At 48.7% G+C, this 16,644-nt stretch overlaps 1 protein-coding gene across 3 annotated transcripts; it reads right to left on the bottom strand.

The window, feature by feature from the left end:
* Nucleotides 1-861: 861 nt before the first annotated feature.
* Nucleotides 862-16,434, bottom strand: GSG1 (germ cell associated 1). 3 transcript variants are annotated; one of them, XM_086714040.1, is made up of 6 exons: nt 16,193-16,434; nt 6,505-6,826; nt 4,918-5,088; nt 4,018-4,170; nt 3,233-3,344; nt 862-1,277 (listed from the first exon to the last, which is right to left on the bottom strand). In XM_086714040.1, the coding sequence occupies exons 1-6, from the start codon at nt 16,238-16,240 to the stop codon at nt 935-937; spliced, it is 1,149 nt and encodes a 382-aa protein (XP_086570166.1). In that variant the 5' UTR covers nt 16,241-16,434; the 3' UTR covers nt 862-934. The 3 variants fall into 3 exon arrangements, with proteins under 3 accessions (XP_086570166.1, XP_025786374.1, XP_086570167.1); XM_025930589.2 differs by having other exon boundaries at nt 5,041-5,088; nt 16,193-16,433; XM_086714041.1 differs by lacking the exon at nt 4,918-5,088 and having other exon boundaries at nt 16,193-16,433.
* Between the last annotated feature and the right edge of the window lie 210 nt (nt 16,435-16,644).

Below are 16,644 nucleotides of genomic sequence, written 5' to 3'. Positions count from 1 at the left end.
GTGGGATGCTGATACCAACCCCCTTGAATGTGAATTGCTACTTTTATTGCCCATACTACAGAAGAGCCAGCTGGTATATGGTCAGGAAGCACTATTAAAAATGTGAATTGTTGCAGAACAAATAAAAATTATGTGTAGAAACATGCTTGTGTGTTATCCTCATTCACCTTAGCCATTGGAATGGTGTCTTTTCCCTTACGGAAAAGAGAAACGGTGAGTGGGTGGATGAGTTGGGGCTCCAGAGAGGAGTATGTGCTGTGGCCTTGTTCATTAGAGACGTCTCCCTTACCATAAATCCCATGATGAATAGCCTCAGTGGACCCTTTCTGGAAGTGGACCTGTCCCTGCATGCTGTGGGAGCCTTCTCATGTATACTAGTCTCCTGGTGGCCTCTGGGTTAATACCTAATTAAACTTTTATTGGGTACCCTCCTACGTGGATGCAGGACACTGCAGCAGGCAGTGCGGAGGACATCTGTCCTACATGTCCAAGCTCCCGGAAGGGCCTTCGTTTTCCATTCTGAGGCTTCCAGGAAAATTCAAGTGCATCGTGGAAAGGTGAGTCACAATCACCTGTTAAGTTGCGCACCTCCATTCCTCCAAATCCCAGATAGATGACCAAACTGATAAACTCCTAAAGGACAGGGACTGTGCTGCTTAGCCCAGAACCTAGCACGTAACAAGCAATCAGTAAAGGAAAGGAGGTGATTCTGAACGTGGGAGATAGGGGGACGGTGAAACGAGACAGGAGACGGAGTGGGAAAGGAAAAGGGAGCGATGGCACCTGGGCACACACCCCTTTGGTCTTGTACTTTAAGATACTCTTGTTCTTACCCATCAAAACCATGCTTAAGACACAGACTTTGGCTTACGTACATGTTGATAACGAACATGTAAGGTTGGGTTTAGCCTGCCCTCTAAACCCCCCACTATTCCTAACACTGTTCTTCCTCTACGACTGACCCCGCCACCTCTTCCTTAAGAGCCTGGCTGGGTCCTTGTTGTAATCCCTTGTTGCGGAGCTCTGAGTAGAAGTCAACTCCTTCAGAGACAGAGCGGATGGGCTGATTGGGATACTGGTGGTAGCTGGTCAAAGGACCCCCTGTGTGGGCTGCACATAGCTGCTGGAGGAAACATTGGTGGTGATGTGGCAGGCAAGTCGGGTTTCCTTTGAAGCTCTTACTGTGCTTACACTTGAACTCCAGCACCAGCTTGGTGTATGTGTTGAAGGTGGTGACAGCCGATGCCATGCAGCAGGTGAAGGAAACCCAGGCCGTGCTAGGGATGAACAAAAAAAATTGCACAGTAAGAACCTGACCTCCTTACAGGTTTCAGGGAAAATACCATGATTCCTTCCTACCAGCAAACTAGGCCGATGCCCCTCAGGGTTTAGGGACCTGCGTGTGTTCCCTCCACTACGTTGTAGGTCAAGAACCACGGGCACGAGGCCTTAATTTGGTCTTAGTAGGATACGTTCTGAATGTTTTGTAGTCCAAGGGAATGACTCTTGTAGTCAGTAGTGTTAAGAGTCAGACTAGGAGTTTAACAGATTCGTTTTCACTGGATTGATCCGTTGTCAGTGCTGAGCTCCTTTATTCCCAGTGTGCCTGTTTTATATACATATGTAAACACACATGGCGCACGCACACACACACACACACACACACGCACACAGTTTTCTGGACTACTGTTTCCCAAGCTGCAGATACCCTTGTAATCTCCCGAGATTCCACAAACCTGTAGCTCAGCCGTGTAGAGTGGATGCAGCCCAATGCACCCCCTCAACACCCCCCACACCCTGCCAAAGATTTTCCTTTGTTCAGATCAGATGCTGAGAGTGATCATTCCTCTACCTTCTTCGTTTTGAGGTTAGCATTCTTAGGGTTCACAAATTGAGCCTCTCAGAGTCGTTCAGGAAATACTACAAATCTGGAGGTATTATAGGTTGTAATAGTGGAATTTGCCTATTATGAAAACAGTGTGGTTCTTGGCTTAAGGGAGTTTATAATGGATGGAAGAGAAGCCGGAGATTTAAGAGAAGCTGGATGGATTTGACAAGGAAAAAAAAAAAAAAAAAAAAAACCCACCAGGGAACTGTATCAAACACATTCCTAAAAACTTGGAAAGTCAACCCCTAAATCTCCCCATGATTCTGGGAAGCCCAGGAAACAGGAAGTTGTGTGAGGTTAGCGAGGAATTTCAGGAGGTCAAGTGATGGTTAAAGCCAGGCCACACGCTGGCACAGTGTGTTCCTATCTGCTGCCTCTGACAGACTCAGTGGGCTCAGGTTGGCAATGCTTCTGATGGGGGTTTTGTAGTCTGAGCTCCGCAGATGTTGATGCCAAGAATGGCTTAAAGATAGACACAAGGTGCAAAACCATGTGTCTGGAAAATAAGTTCTGGTGGCTGGTGGATTAGGCCAAAGACGCCTGAATCAAATGGCCTGTTTCCTATCATGAGAAAAGGGGATAGGATCTCCTAATAGACATGGATGGGCTTCCATATCGCCTCCTTGAGCCCAGCACCGTGTCTTTTCAGCACGATGAAAGTACTTCACACTTATCCCAGACAGTAGGGCAACTCCAAGCTGGCACCCGTGCAGCCGAGACAGCATGTTCCTCAAGGGAGAAGGCGAGGAACTCTTAAAGGGGATGTTTACTTGGTGTTTATTTTGTCATGGTGGCTGCTTCTCCTCAAGAGAAATCGAAAACTGGCCCCTTCATTCTTTAAGGGTTAGGGAATGACCAGCAGGGGAGGTTTTATTTCTCACACAGTTTGGTGGGATAAGAATGGAAGTAGGAGGAAGTTACTCATTACAGGAGAAGAGTCAGCCATTCACAGGCCATGGGATTCCAACCAAATCTCAAGGCTATTTCTTCGTTGCTCTGTTCTCCAATACCTTGAGCCACAAAATATATAAAACATGGAGCATCGCTTCCGTAAGTCACATAAAATCAGTCTCGTTTCCCAAAGCAACATGTGTATTAGGTGAAGAAGCAACTGCTACCACCGTATCATCAGAAAAACAGAATCCCTTCCGTAGCTCCCCAGGAGGTGGGGAAAGAATAGATGTGACCTCATGGGCCAGCCCGCTGGTCCAAAGACCCCTGATGAGGGATGAAGGATGAAGAGAAGATAGGACGACACGGAGCAAGCACCTGCTTAAGGGCAGAACATCTAATGCAGGTTGGCTGAGGAGGGGGTAAAAGGCTCAGGAGACGGTAAGCACTTACTAGAAGGCCCAGCCATAATTCCAAGCATGTGGCCTCCAGTCTTCTGGACCCACGTTGACCGTTGCCTGGAAGACTTGTGAATACATCATATGGGCCACCATCCCCAGAAGGCCTACAGAGGGAAGAGGAAGGCAGCGCCTTTAGAGAGACACTGGCATTGCCATCTGGGAATAGGAGTTTGGAGCAACCGCCTTGTTTTGCATCAGGTGCAGCCTAGGTTGAGAAGTTCCATTACCCAGCTGCCACCACATTCCCAGGGAGACTCATCTGCAATGGGGGCTTCTCCTTGAATGCATAGCTTTCCAATAGGCTGCCCCAGGCTTTAGGTGTAGGGTTATGGGAAAAGTTTCTGCGTCAATGCTGCATTTGGGGCTTTTACTTCTTCCTACCCAGGCCCTGTACGTGAGCTTTATTCCTGATCTGTCTTATATCTGCAGATATAAGATATAAGATGTAAGATAGATATCTGCATCTCTTTCTCTTACTTGATCCAAAAGAGTCTTGAAAAGCTGTGTGTGTATATGTACAACTGAAAAGCAAACCAAACCATATTTCACATACTGGGAAAGCTTGCAAGTAAAAAGAACCTAGAGATAAATCATTTTGCAGAGTACATAATGCTCTAATACAAAATTTCATTTCAACTTAAACATGCCTGCAACGTCCATTCTTTATACCACCTGTGGGCACCCCGTTCCTGCCCTCCCTACAGACATACACGCCCTCTGGGGGGTGCCTCAAAGGTGGCCAGGACACCCACCCCCTCCAGCCCAGGAGGCACGCACCTGACAGGACGGAGGAGATTGCCGCAAAGGCGCTCAGCTTGAGCCCGCAGCCCGGGTTCCCAGTGAACAGCAGGTCCATCAGTAGCAGGAGGAAGCTGACGAATTCAAGTCCAATGGAGGAGAACTGGGCTCCCATTGATAACCATAGGATCTCTGTCAGAAACCAGAAGAAGAGCCCTCACCCAGGCAGTTAAATAACAACGTGGTACAAATGATGACTATCGGAAAGGGAAAAGCCTTGCGGAGTCAGAGAAGGGGAGAATGAGACAGAGCTGGAACCTGCTTGGGAGCTTCCTCCAATTTGGGTCCTTTGCTGTCAGCCCCTCGGCTCTCTCTGCTCACTACCTGATATATAATCACCCTCGGCTCTCTCTGCTCACTACCTGATATATAATCAAGTAAACTTGATTGGCTGGAAACACCGTTAGGGAGATTCCAGAAGAAACCATCTAATGGTCATAAAATCTTCCAGGGGCATGACTGCTATGGGTCATTTTTGTCTCTTTTCTCCTTATTGAATTTGGAATGATCAATTTTGTTTCTTTCTCCCTCCCTCCCCTTTTTCACTCCATTCCACTAAAAATATATATATAGAAAAAAATATATTTATATGTATATATGGGAGGGAAAAACCCTCTAAGCTTTTCAACATGGTTACTAGGCAATAAGAGGAAGTTAGAGAGGTTGGTTGGAAGCGATTTTCTATTTGTGAACTTTATTTGTTCCTGCTGTTCCTGTTCTGCATTCCTGCATATGAATAAGCGTCAACTCTGGAAGCAATGCGTGTCAGCCTGTGGGGCCCAGAAGAAGAGAAAAGGAGATCACAGTACAATGCAGAGCACGGTTGGGCCAGAGAGGCCCAAGTCAACGGCAACTAAATTTGTTATCAAACCCACATACTTGCCACAAGCCCCGGGGGAGGGTGGGGGAGGAAAGCCTTCTCCATCAACCGCTTCCCTCCAAATCGGAGAGTGGGGTGACATGGGCCTTGCAACGTGGCAAACTCCAGTAGTCCTTTCTCACCTCTCTCGGTTGGTGGCGTGAGTTCAATGAAACTTCGGCACCTCTCCCCTGAAACACAGACGAGGTCTGACGTCAGGGAGGGGTGAAAACTTTGCCCCCAGTCTCCCACCTGGTTCAGCTCCATCCGTTCAGACCAGTGCCTGCCCGCATACAGTAGGCAGGCAATGGCATAGGCTAGAATTCCTCAGGATTAATTTCTCCCCGCGCCCCGCCCCGCCCCGATTCCAGACAGTGAAGACGAGAACATCGCTGAGAGGGCTTCCGCGGGGAAATGTCCCCATTTCTCGTGCCAGGAAGGGCTCACAATCCTAGTGTCAACCTTTTGCTGCCGCTGTACCACTGGTCTGAATGGCTCTCGATTGTTTCCAGGACTGGGGTTGGAGCAGTGCTAAGCGGGACGTTCATACTAAATCTAAATATACACGCATTTATATTTCTCTTCCATCTCCTTTTTTCCCTTAGCCCAAATTGGGAGAAATGGCATGTAGTTAATTGTACACAATTCTGGGCTTTAGAGAAACTTCACTAGCAAGTGACCTCTGAATGCTTTGAGCAGGGGGCAGGGGGGTGTCCTTAGGCCAACTGCTCCTGACCGAGACCCACAAGTGAAGGAATGCACAATGACAGGGCACCGCTCTGCCAGTATGCGCTGAGTGGCAGGAGACCTGGGAGGGTCAAGGGCACCCTTACAGGGTCTAGTTACCCTCTTTGGGCTTCAGTTCCCTGACCTGGTAAATTATAATGAGAATACTTAGAAGGAGAAAACCCTTTTGGGGGGGCGGGAAGGAAGGGGCTGTACAGGTAACCTACTCTGATCCTTTCATCTCACCTGTGAGAAAATCAAGGTCTGTAGAGAGGAAGCTGCTCATATAAGGTCACAGCTAGGCAGAGCCAGGGCTTTTTCTAGAAGAATCATCTCTCCTCCCTTGGGTCTCCAAACGGCAATCCTAACTCACTAGAGTGGCAATTCTCATGATGTTACAAGTCTAAATGAAACCCTTTAAGGGTAATGCTATTTTAAACCAGAGGGTCTACGAGACAGTCAGGAGGGGAAAAGCCAGATGGCCTTTGACCCTATTAAAAGGGAGTCCTGGGGCGCCTGGGTGGCTCAGCTGGTTACGCGTCAGACTCTTGGTCTCTGCTCAGGTCATGATCTCACAGTTCGTGGGTTTGGGGCTCTGTGCTGGCGGCGGGGAGCCTGCTTGAAATTCTCTCTCTCCGCCCCTCTCTCCCCCTTCTCTTTCCTCCCCTGCCCCTCCCCTCCCTAGCTCACGTGGGCTCGCTCTCTCTCTGTCTCTCAAAAATAAATAAAACTTCACAGAAAGAAAAAGGGAGTCCGAGGAGAAGGGACACAACACAGAGGTGGGAGATGCCGAGCCCGGGGGTGGGGCCCAGCCGGGGATGGCGAGTGCCACTGCCCCCTGGTTCTTTGGCTGCGTAAGGTCCCCTGGGTGAGGAGCCCACCTGGTTCTTCCACGCTTTCCTCACAGGATAGCCACATGCCACTCCAGAAGGTATGGAAGGAGAAGCGGTCATCCCCAGCCTCCCAGCTGTATTGCACCACCTCCTGGGATGATGTGTTGTTGGTGCTGCTCCCATCCAAGGGCACCGGCACGTCAAAGCATTTGGCTGCCAGACCTTTTCCGCACACGGGCTTGGGCACCTTCTGTGTGCCCACAAACCAGTAGTTGCTGAGCAGGGATACTGTGGAGAGGCTGAGTGATAGCATGTTGAGGATGGCAGATAGGAATGCCCGTTGGCCATAGAAGCCCTGTGAGAGTTCCACCTGTAACAGACCAACAGGAGCAGAGAAGCTGATTGCAGAGCGCCCTCGGAGATCTGGACAGGGTGCCCCATCCTGAGGCTCCCTGGGCTCAAGCCACGCCCCTCCCCTGTGCCAGGCACAGCCCGCCCCGGGGGCTCTCTCCAAGGAGCCGTGTGGAGGCTCAGCTTTAGCAGTGGCCCGGAGAAGACGCCGTGGCGATGCTGTTTGTTTAAGCTGGACCTTACTACACGAACATGTTTACTGAGGATGATCTGAATAAGGATCAGATAATAACCTCAGTCAGAATGCAATTCAGCCACTGAGCCAGTCTATCTCAAGCTGAGTAAAAGAATTGTGGTCACTCTAATGCTCTTGCTGAGAATTGTTTTGATTTTGTCTTCACTGGAACGTAGTAGCCCTGATGGGCTGAGGTATTTGCTATTGTAACAGCAGAAGTTTTTGCTGCCCTCTTCTCTGCCTGACAGATTCCTCGGAGAGGAGAGGAAAGCGGGATATGTTCTCTCGATAAACATTAAAGTGGCTCATCCCAGTCAGGGGGCGGGGAGCAAGGATTAGGGCCTTCAGGATTAAAGAAGGCAGTGGACCAACTGGGACGCGGGGGTGTTGAGACCCCGGGAGAGGAGATGGGGCTATAGGTTCTGAGAGATGGTGATCTGGGTCCGGCTTTCACACACTGCCACAGAGATGACAGAATCTCAAATGGGCGGTATCCGGGTGGTGCCCGTGGAGACTGGACACCAAGTGTTATGGTCATGGAGCCACAGGGAGGGTGCCCTTGGCCACTGGGGAGGAACTGGAGGGGCATCTCCACTGCTTGAGGCAGCAGTGGTGCCTGCCTCACAGCGGGGACAGTGTGTGGCCGCAGAAAGATGTGTGGCCCGTGTGGCTCTGGCCAGAGCCCCTGACCTCCTCCTCATTTTTAGCCTAAGAGGAGAGCCAGCTGAAAAATGACTAATAGTAGATATTTCAACCCTGATGAGTGGTGGCTCGGAGCCAGACTGAACTTTAGAAAATAAAGAAATCTGACCGGTCTTACACTTTTGTGTTATGGAGCTGTTTATACTGTTACATTAATACATACGGAACAGAAAAGAAGCCCATATTTAGTTGCTGACAGACGCTTCTTAAGTAAACCATCTTGAGCTTTCCGGGGGATCTCTCATATCAGAATTAATCAGACCTAAATCTTCTTAGCTTAAGAAACGTAAATAAAACCATAGCTAAATGGGACAGGCTCATAAATCTGCCTCATCATCTCCAGCTTAGCATTTTCTACATTTAACAGAGAACCTTATCTTAGAAATGTAACAGTTTGTTCTTCAGAATTTCTAGGGACTGAAACAGTGCATACCACAGATAAAGGACAGATTATTTATGGCAATAAGAAATATATAAGGTTCATATGCATATAAAAATCAATACATAAAATACATGATAAAACAACTTCTGGAAAGCAATCTGCTAACATGATTTCTTTAAAAAAGCACTCAACAAATTAACTCCCCCAAGAATTGTCAGTCTGTGCAAGACTCTGGGTGACCTTGGTAAAGACTGAAAACCACAGCATCAGTAATGAAGAAAGATCTTATATTACCAGGTATGGAAGTCACATATTGCCCCTGTCCCCCCAAAAGAATGCTTTCATCTTGTTTTTAGTTCTGAAATCTATTGGTTTAGTCATTGCTCTGTTACTATAAGTTACTCTTTCTAATTATTTTCACATCCATTGCTTGAACAGGCAATGGACTTCCAGATGAAACATCTTCATTAATCATTCTGTATACAGACTGAGCTAATGATTTAGGCAATTCTATATTTTCAGCAACTTTATGGCTTGGAGATTTGACTACTATCATCACATCAGATTTTTTTCTTTACCCTCAATCCATTTCAAGTCACACGTATTTGTAGGTTATTCTGCAGACTGTTGCCAGATAAGAATAATGAACCCCACACCATGGTATAACCACTTTGCAGCACCAAGGTGATAACCAATTTAAGGAAGCAGTGAGTTGAGAGACAAAGGATGAACTACAGCTTGGAGTAAAGCTCAAAGAGGCTGCTTCTAGAAGGGGTGTCCTACCAAGGACGGACACAAGGAGACTCATTCAAGAATTATTTTGATTATTGAATGGGAATTCATTCAAGAGCCCTTTCGAGAATCATCTTCAACACTTACAGTACTGCGCCCTTCATCCTGTATTTTATTTCTCCTCTAAACATGTCCTTTTCTCTCCAGGATTCAGATACCTCTTGCATTGGAAGGCCAAGTCTAATTTTGCAATGGTCTCTTTAAGGTCATCATGAAGGGGTAGCAGCCATAAGAAAATTTTATCTTTGCATATGCTGACAAGTCCCGCGCCAAGGTGACTCTCTACTCTTGAGAAAACGGGCAGAGAGTGGCTTCCCTTGACACTCTGGCTCAGGCCAATTGGAAGTGCATGGTGCCAAAACGTCACTAATTCTTCCATCGACAGAGGTTAACAGAAAAACTCAGAATTAACATAGACAACACATTGATGAGACAGACACACCTCTAAATCAGGTGCAAAATAACCATGGAATGTACGTTCTGAGCAATAAGAGCGGGAAGCTGGGTTACCTTGGCCATGGTCAGCGACTTGCTGCTTGTCTGAAGGACCACGGATGCCATCTGTGCCCCAAATCCCTTTGGTTTAATGTTGACAGAATGAAACTGCCTTCCCACCCTCCCACCTCCCGGCCCCTCCCTCCTCCTCTACCTCCTATTTTTTTGGAGTGCCTCTTGATTAAACCGCTGCCTTGCAGGGAACTTGGGCATTTAATAATTGACAATGCAATCATGGCCCAGCTGTTCTGGAAGATTACATGGGAGAGCTTGCCAATAGGGATCCAGGATTAAGCACAAAGAAGCAAGGACCTGCATTCTCAGAGGGACGGGTCTTTAAAAAGTAAGTGAAGATTCAGTTTCCATCTGACTGCCGTTCCCTCGGTAGCTGGTGGGACTGGGCTTGATTTTATGGCAGTCACAGAAAATATTACAGGGCATAGGAAGAAGAATGTTTATTTTTTTAAAAAGTGTTTCTAAAACTTTAAAAAAGTAATTTGACAAATCAGTAAGGGGTGGATTGCATATCTTCTTGCGGCCAGCCACCTGAGAACCAGGAATTCTTTCCGTCCTCAAAAATTGTACCAATTAATTGGGATGGCAAGGATGGAGCTCGTTCTGCAGCTGCTTTTGATTCTCCAAATGCCCGATGCCACACATTTTTTTGTCCTGGGTGCCTTTGCAGGCGCTCTTTTTTCTACCTGGAATGTCCTCAGTCCTTTTTTATCTGGCGATCTGCCTCTTATCAAGAGTAGTGTTAAGGCCACTCATTCTTGGAAAATGTTTCTTTTCTCTCAAAGAACAACCCCCTCCTCTCTGTCCTTCCATACTGCACCCCTCTTGTAATGCTTTCTGTGGTTCATGTTAGTTGGCTTGATCGTCCCGTCCTCAAAAGGCCACTCTTTAATTGGAGAGCAGAGGTTCTTAATTCTGCCTGAGCATCAGAACAACCTCTGAGCATCAGAAAACTGAAAGATACTCAGATTCCTGGGCCCCATCCTGAGATTCCACAGTAAGGCTGAGTGAGGTCCAGGAATGTGCAATTGTAGAAAACTCTTCGTATATACCCAGGGATGGACTTCTGGTTTCTGGTTCCGCAGGTAAAGAGCTTGGAAGTTGCCACTTCAGCTTTACAATGAGGAAAAGGCCGAACAGACTGTAAAATATACAGCCAGGGAATGAATGTACCATAAAGTAATACCTGTTTGATTCATTTTTGGGCTTAGGTTTAACGAAACCCTTCGTGTTCTACCCCGGCCCTCCCCCACCTCTTCCAGATTTGCCACCAACCAAGCCATGGTTTTCCTGTTGTGTATTTGTACAGTTAGTTTGGGGACTCAAAGGCCCGCTCCCCTCTGACAGAATTAATCCAGATTGTAGCCAGATGGGTGTCTCTGGATCTTGCTTCCTACTCTTCTAGGACTGATGTAACAGCACATTTGACACGCATGTGCTTATGCCCAGGCGTTGATTCTCCGTTTCACCCAAAGGACCCTTAATTCATTGTGGCAGAGCTCTCTCTCCGGGAGAAGGGAGGAGGAATTTTGTGGTCACTTTTCACGTTTCAACTGGCTACAGCTTTTGTCCTGACGCTGGGTGGCACTGTCTCCTCATGTTTTTCCTCTTCCGTCCTGAACTCCAGTCAGGGGTGCAGGTGGTTGTCCCTCCCTGCGGGGGATGGCTCTTTTTTCTTCCTTTGGCCTCCTCCCCACTCACTAATCTATACAATGCCATGTGTCAGCCTTTTGGAATTCAGGGCTCAGAACGAACTCTGGGAGCATCCAGGCGCTCCCTCGAGGACATCTCGCAGGATTATTTCCTGTAGCACATTTTTTTTTTGTGTGTGTGGCCAGTTCCAGTTCCAGTGACTCAATAGATCCTCAAATACTTCCCATGGGAAATACAACTCCACGGTGTCAGAAAATAGAGTTCGCCAATGTTTCCTGATGAGTTTTGCGCACATTTTTCTTTATTGAATCGTATCCTCATTCCCTTTTCCACCCCAGAACAGTGAACAATTCTTTTCCCTGCTCTGTGCTTACACCCTTCAAATACTTGCAGACGCTTCTCATATCCCGCTTGAGTCACTGTTTGGCACAGTCTGATGTCTTTGGTTTTTATTGCCTCTGCTCAGAAACCGCACCCCCTCTGCCCTCATAGCATTACATGTGCCTTCTCCAAGGGAAAGGGGACGGGAGCGGCACAGTCTGGAGGTTATGTGAGGAGGCCTAGAGGTAGACTGAGTGAAGCCAGGGACACTTTGGCTCTGGGGTCTTCTGCTAACTCAGGCCCTTTCCCAGCCCGTTACATACTCCTCATTTTGTATGATTCTTCTTAAAGAGAGCCTCCAAAGTTACATTACTTTAGGCCTCCCTAAAGCCTGAATCCACCCCTTCGAAGGCTGGCTCTTTGCATGGCTGGGCTGGCTGGCTACTAGCTGTGATCCATCTCGAGGACACCCTCCCTCCCCGAGGACCCTATGCCACAATGTCTAATTTCCCCTTTTTGATGAACCATGAGTTTCTCTGTCTGGCATCCCACTCACTTCCTTTCATTATAATTTAGGCATGTTAATATTTTTTTCTTCTCTTTCCTCTCTTAGAACAGAAAAAGTCATTGCTAGTCAATGCAACATGACTATAATTAGGTTGGGCTCAGAAGCTCATGACTCAGGACAGACGCAAAGATTCCACATCCCAAAACAGTATTTAACTTTGGTATGTTGGACTGTTACCATGTCAGGACGATTCCCCATGGGGGTGTATAGGTGACTCAGTATTTATGACATCACCAAACCAAGGGTTGGGACTAACCTATACTTGCTAAGGTCCTCAGTCCCTGTTCCCTGCACTATACGAAACCATATTTATTAAGTACACACAAAGGGAAACAATGGTTTGGGGACACCCACACAAACTCTGTAAACAGGAATCCAATTTATTGTTTTGTGAATACAGTGTCCATTAGACATGATTAAAACAATGGGTAAGAATGCTGAGCCAGAGAAAATTGCATAGCATACCACTTCCCTAAGGCAAAGCCTCGTGGCAAATCCCTTCTTGTCTGTCCCCCGCCCCATTATCAATAGTGGCCTCTTCTCCCAGGATGGGTTCATTTGCCCTCCCTAGCAGTAGTATCTCTGTCCTTTGCCCAGGAGTCAGATTATCTGACCCATGACCCATTAACTAATCCCTTTCTGTTACTCAGCAGACAAAAAGCTGGAGTGGAATGCGAAATGTTTCTGCTGTCACTGGCTCCGATCTACATGCCCCTGTTCTTTGTTCCTGCACGTTCTACCGTGTGCCTCTCAGGCAGCTCATAACATGCTCACTTGACTTTAAGTCGCTAGATACAGGAGCAGCTGTGTTTTATTCATTGTTGATCGTCAGCGCCCAGCACTTTCTAACAGCCGGGAATCAGTGAATGAGGTTTGTAATGGAAACCAGGCTCAGAATACAATGAGGAAGCCTATGGGTGAAGAGCACATGTGAATAAAGAAAAGTGTCCCAAACAGTCTTTTATTGTTAAGGGACACGCAAATCTTCCTGATTCCCATACAGGAGAACAGTGAGAGAAGGTAGAAGGTCCACAGGTCCACAGACACGCCCTGTGCCTTTCTACACAGATGCACCCATAGTTTCACTGAACAGATCCGCTGCCAATACATTTCCTCCCACCTGTGGAAACATTCCTGCTTTTTGATGAGCAAAGCCCAGAAAACAGCAGTGATCTCACGAACGAGTATTATCTTTGGTTCACAGATAGCAGGGTACAAACAGATTGCTTAAAAGCCAGTGACGGATTGGAAATGCCATGTCCTTTCCCAAGCTCTGTGATTCCCTAGTGATTGGAACCCATTCGGATGACATATCTTGAGCCATCTGAGATTTCACAGCTCCACAAGCTCACAGAATCACTGATAAAATGAGGAATGTCTTCACGCAGGACATTTTGATAGGCCTCCCAGCCCAGAAGGGAAGAGTCATGTCACCAAAGTGCCCATGCCGAATGTCCAAAATATTAACATAGGACCCTTAGCTGTGGGATTTCTCAGCCTCAGGTTAACCTCACCCGCAAGTGTTTAGTGTCCGCATGGCCCCAGAACAGGGGCGTGTAGAATAAATACGACTCCTTTCTAACATGGGTCCCCAGTTGAGTTCTGGGAACGCTTCTACTTATGTCCAGTGGGAAGCACTGAAGAATAGCATTTGGGGGCCTCTCCTCTGTCGCCTTTCCCTTTCCGTTGTTGGTGGAATTGTTAGAGGGCTTTTGCTAATGCAGTCATTTCCAGGAGAGGAAGCGGCCTTTCTTCCATGCCCTAAGCAGCTGGAGTGAATCAGAGCGGCAGCCACATCTGCACATCCTGTGGGGCAATCGCTCACGCGCGCGGGTGACCGAGCCCTCGGGGCCAGCTGGGGCTGGGGGCTCTTGGGGACCGCGGGGCGGGAAGGGGCGCCGAAGGGGAGTGGCCTCCCCAGGGATGCTCAGGGCCCGGAGCTGGGCCGCTCCATTTGCACTCCGCGCGCGCCCCCCTCGTCCCTACTTTTCTGCTCTCCCTCCCCCCCTGCAGTCGCGGTGTCCGAGCCCCGCCGAGTCCCCGCCGACTCCCTTCGCCCCCCTCCCTCCATGAGTAACACCTCCGCCCCCGGTTTACTATGGCTCCCCTGTCGCCTAGCAGCGGGCTCGCGTTGCCATGGCGACGCGCCCCGAGCGTGTTTTGAATTGTTTGGCGAGGCCCCGCCCTAGCGGCTGAGCGCGGGGGACGCCAGCGGGTGGGGCCGGGGACTGGGGCCGGGGACTGCGGCCGGGGACTGGGGCCGGTCTTCCTCTCCAGGCTCCTGCGTCCGCTGACAGCCGCGGCCCGGGGCCTCCCGAGACCAGGAGCCGGCGAGAGCTGGCGGGAGGGAGGCCGGGCCGCCGCCACGTGGTGCCCAAGGCTGGCCTGCTGGCCGGCGGTGGCTCCTGCGCCGCCCGGGTCATCCGATCGTCTCGTCATGCCCCGGCCTGTAGGCCTGAGGGTCAGGAGGTTCGGGGTGCAGGGGAGCCCAAAGTCCGGCGTTTCCCAGCCCCGCCCTTCCCCTAAAGGCTCAGGCCCCTGGCCGCTGTTCTAAAGCAAGACTGTGTCTTTGCCTCCTTTCGTGGGCCCAAGAGGGGAAACTGGGACAACGAGAAGCCTCAGTAGTTCTGAGTTCTCGTCACTACTCCGCCCACCGCTGGACTAACGATTTCGGCCAAGTTACACAACCTACCTGAGTGAATCAGAAGTAAATTGGGAGAGAGTTGTTCCTCAAGGTCCCGCCGTGAAGACCAAGAGGCCTCATGAAAGTGTGGAGGAAGGGGAAGGGAATCTACGGTGTTCCGGACACCTTGCTAGGCTCCTCACAAACATCTCCTTGAGCCCTCATAATAGGCCTGAAGGACAGGTTGTTTCCAGAGGGAGCATTTGACTTGCTGCAGGCCGCAATGCTAGTAAATGGTGGAGTCAATATTCAAAGTCTCTTGTTTCAACCCCAGGCTGCCCCTCCGTAAAGGGGAGGCACACACACTTAAAGACAGGGATCGCAGGACAGATTATGGAAACGTACACAGAATGCCACCTTTTTCTGGCAGAATGATGCCGCGCATTGTGTTTTATACTTCGGATATACAGATAAACTTCCATACCCCCTCTGTCTCTCCTAAATCAATAGTCAATAAAATTTACCATGTCTGGCTTTTTCTATCGCGTTCTTGCCCATTTCTGTGGGTTCTCCCATTTATGACCTATTCGCTTTGGGTTGCTATCCTTTCTTTTGTGATCCCTAATATCCAGCCAATTAACAGCACACCACATTGCTCTGTGTGCGTGAGTGTGCGTGCGGGCTTTATTTCTCTGGTGAATTGCAAGCTTCATTTTTCTCTCCCGAGAAAGGCAAGAAGTATGAGAATGAACATTTGCTTTTTTAGTAACCCTTTGAGCGGAAAGATGGCAGTTCCCAACTATCTCAGATGGGAGGCAAGTCATTTCCAGATGTGAGTTCTCCTAAACAAGCCAAGACATCTTTTGCCGACCGTGAGGGTCTTTCTGGAGCTTCAGGGATCCCTGCAGATTCTCCCAGGTTCCCTGAGACCAGAAAGAGCCCAACTAAGGTTGTGCTGTCCTTAGTTCCAGTAGATTCCAGATCAGAGCTCACTACCAGCAGGACCATGGGGATGCCTCACCTTTTTCTGGCAGAGAACTTAAAATCTGCTCTTTCTTCATTAGAGTGATACACAGCTCTGTCCGCTGAGCCTTTTGCCAGGAACCAGATTTTGGCAGCGGGAATCATACAGATGGGAGGGAGGAAAGGAGAACTAGAGGGCTCTAAGTTGTCCTGGGAGCAGCAAGGAAAAGCAAGATGAAGAGGCAAAGGAGGACGGAAGGGAAGTATAATGGAAGAAGATGAAAAAAACCCCAAGGCCGAGGTATGGCCATCACCAGGTTTATCAGTAAAAATGGGGCTTGAGTAACAAATTTTGATCCTGTTTTGTATAATCCCATAGTGTGTTCTCAAGCTCCTTACCATGAGCATGTGAAACAAGGCAGTGAATTTTTATAAGCTGTATTACAAATCCACCATAAGGGGTATGATGCAGGGGAGAGTCAAGAGATTTCAAAAATTTTGTTGTGATGGATGACGTGTTGTTGTACTGAACTGTTGAATTTCTATACGGTATACCTGAAACTACCATTTCACTGTGTGTCAACGAACTGGATTTAAATAAAACCGAAAAAAAAAAAAAAAAGTCTTGGTACCTACCTTCTGGGTGAGACAAACATTTTGAGTCAGTTGGGAGGGTTTGCTCATTCACTTTTGAAGCTCTGAGGCAAGGGTGTTTCCGTTTCTTTTCGGCTCTGCCTTAATCGGTTGCACGGAATGAGTTTCTGGTGTGAAGACGAATCAGGTCCCCTCTTGCCAGCAGAGGGGTGAGGTGGTGTGAGATGGGCTGCCGGAGATGGAAAGGATATCCTGCGGCCCAGGGCGGGTGGGGCTGGCTGACACAAGAGGTTTTCTCTGTGACATCACAGTGGGAGGTAGGGATATCTCTGCTGCCCACCCCCCGCCTCCTCTCACCACCCCCAGAAGGATGGGGGGGCCACTCTGGGGTACCTGCCAGAGACCTGGCTATCTTCTGAGTCATCCAAACCTGGGCTGCTGTTCCTGGGCAGAAGAACACGCTCCCTGCCGGGGATCCTTGTAAACCAGCAGAT

This window comes from Puma concolor, chromosome B4 (assembly GCF_028749965.1).
Source record: "Puma concolor isolate L17-30 chromosome B4, mPumCon1.1.hap2, whole genome shotgun sequence".
NCBI lineage: Eukaryota > Metazoa > Chordata > Mammalia > Carnivora > Felidae > Puma > Puma concolor.
The sequence above is the reverse complement of the archived record's forward strand: the minus strand, read 5'-3'. Positions and strand labels throughout refer to the sequence as shown.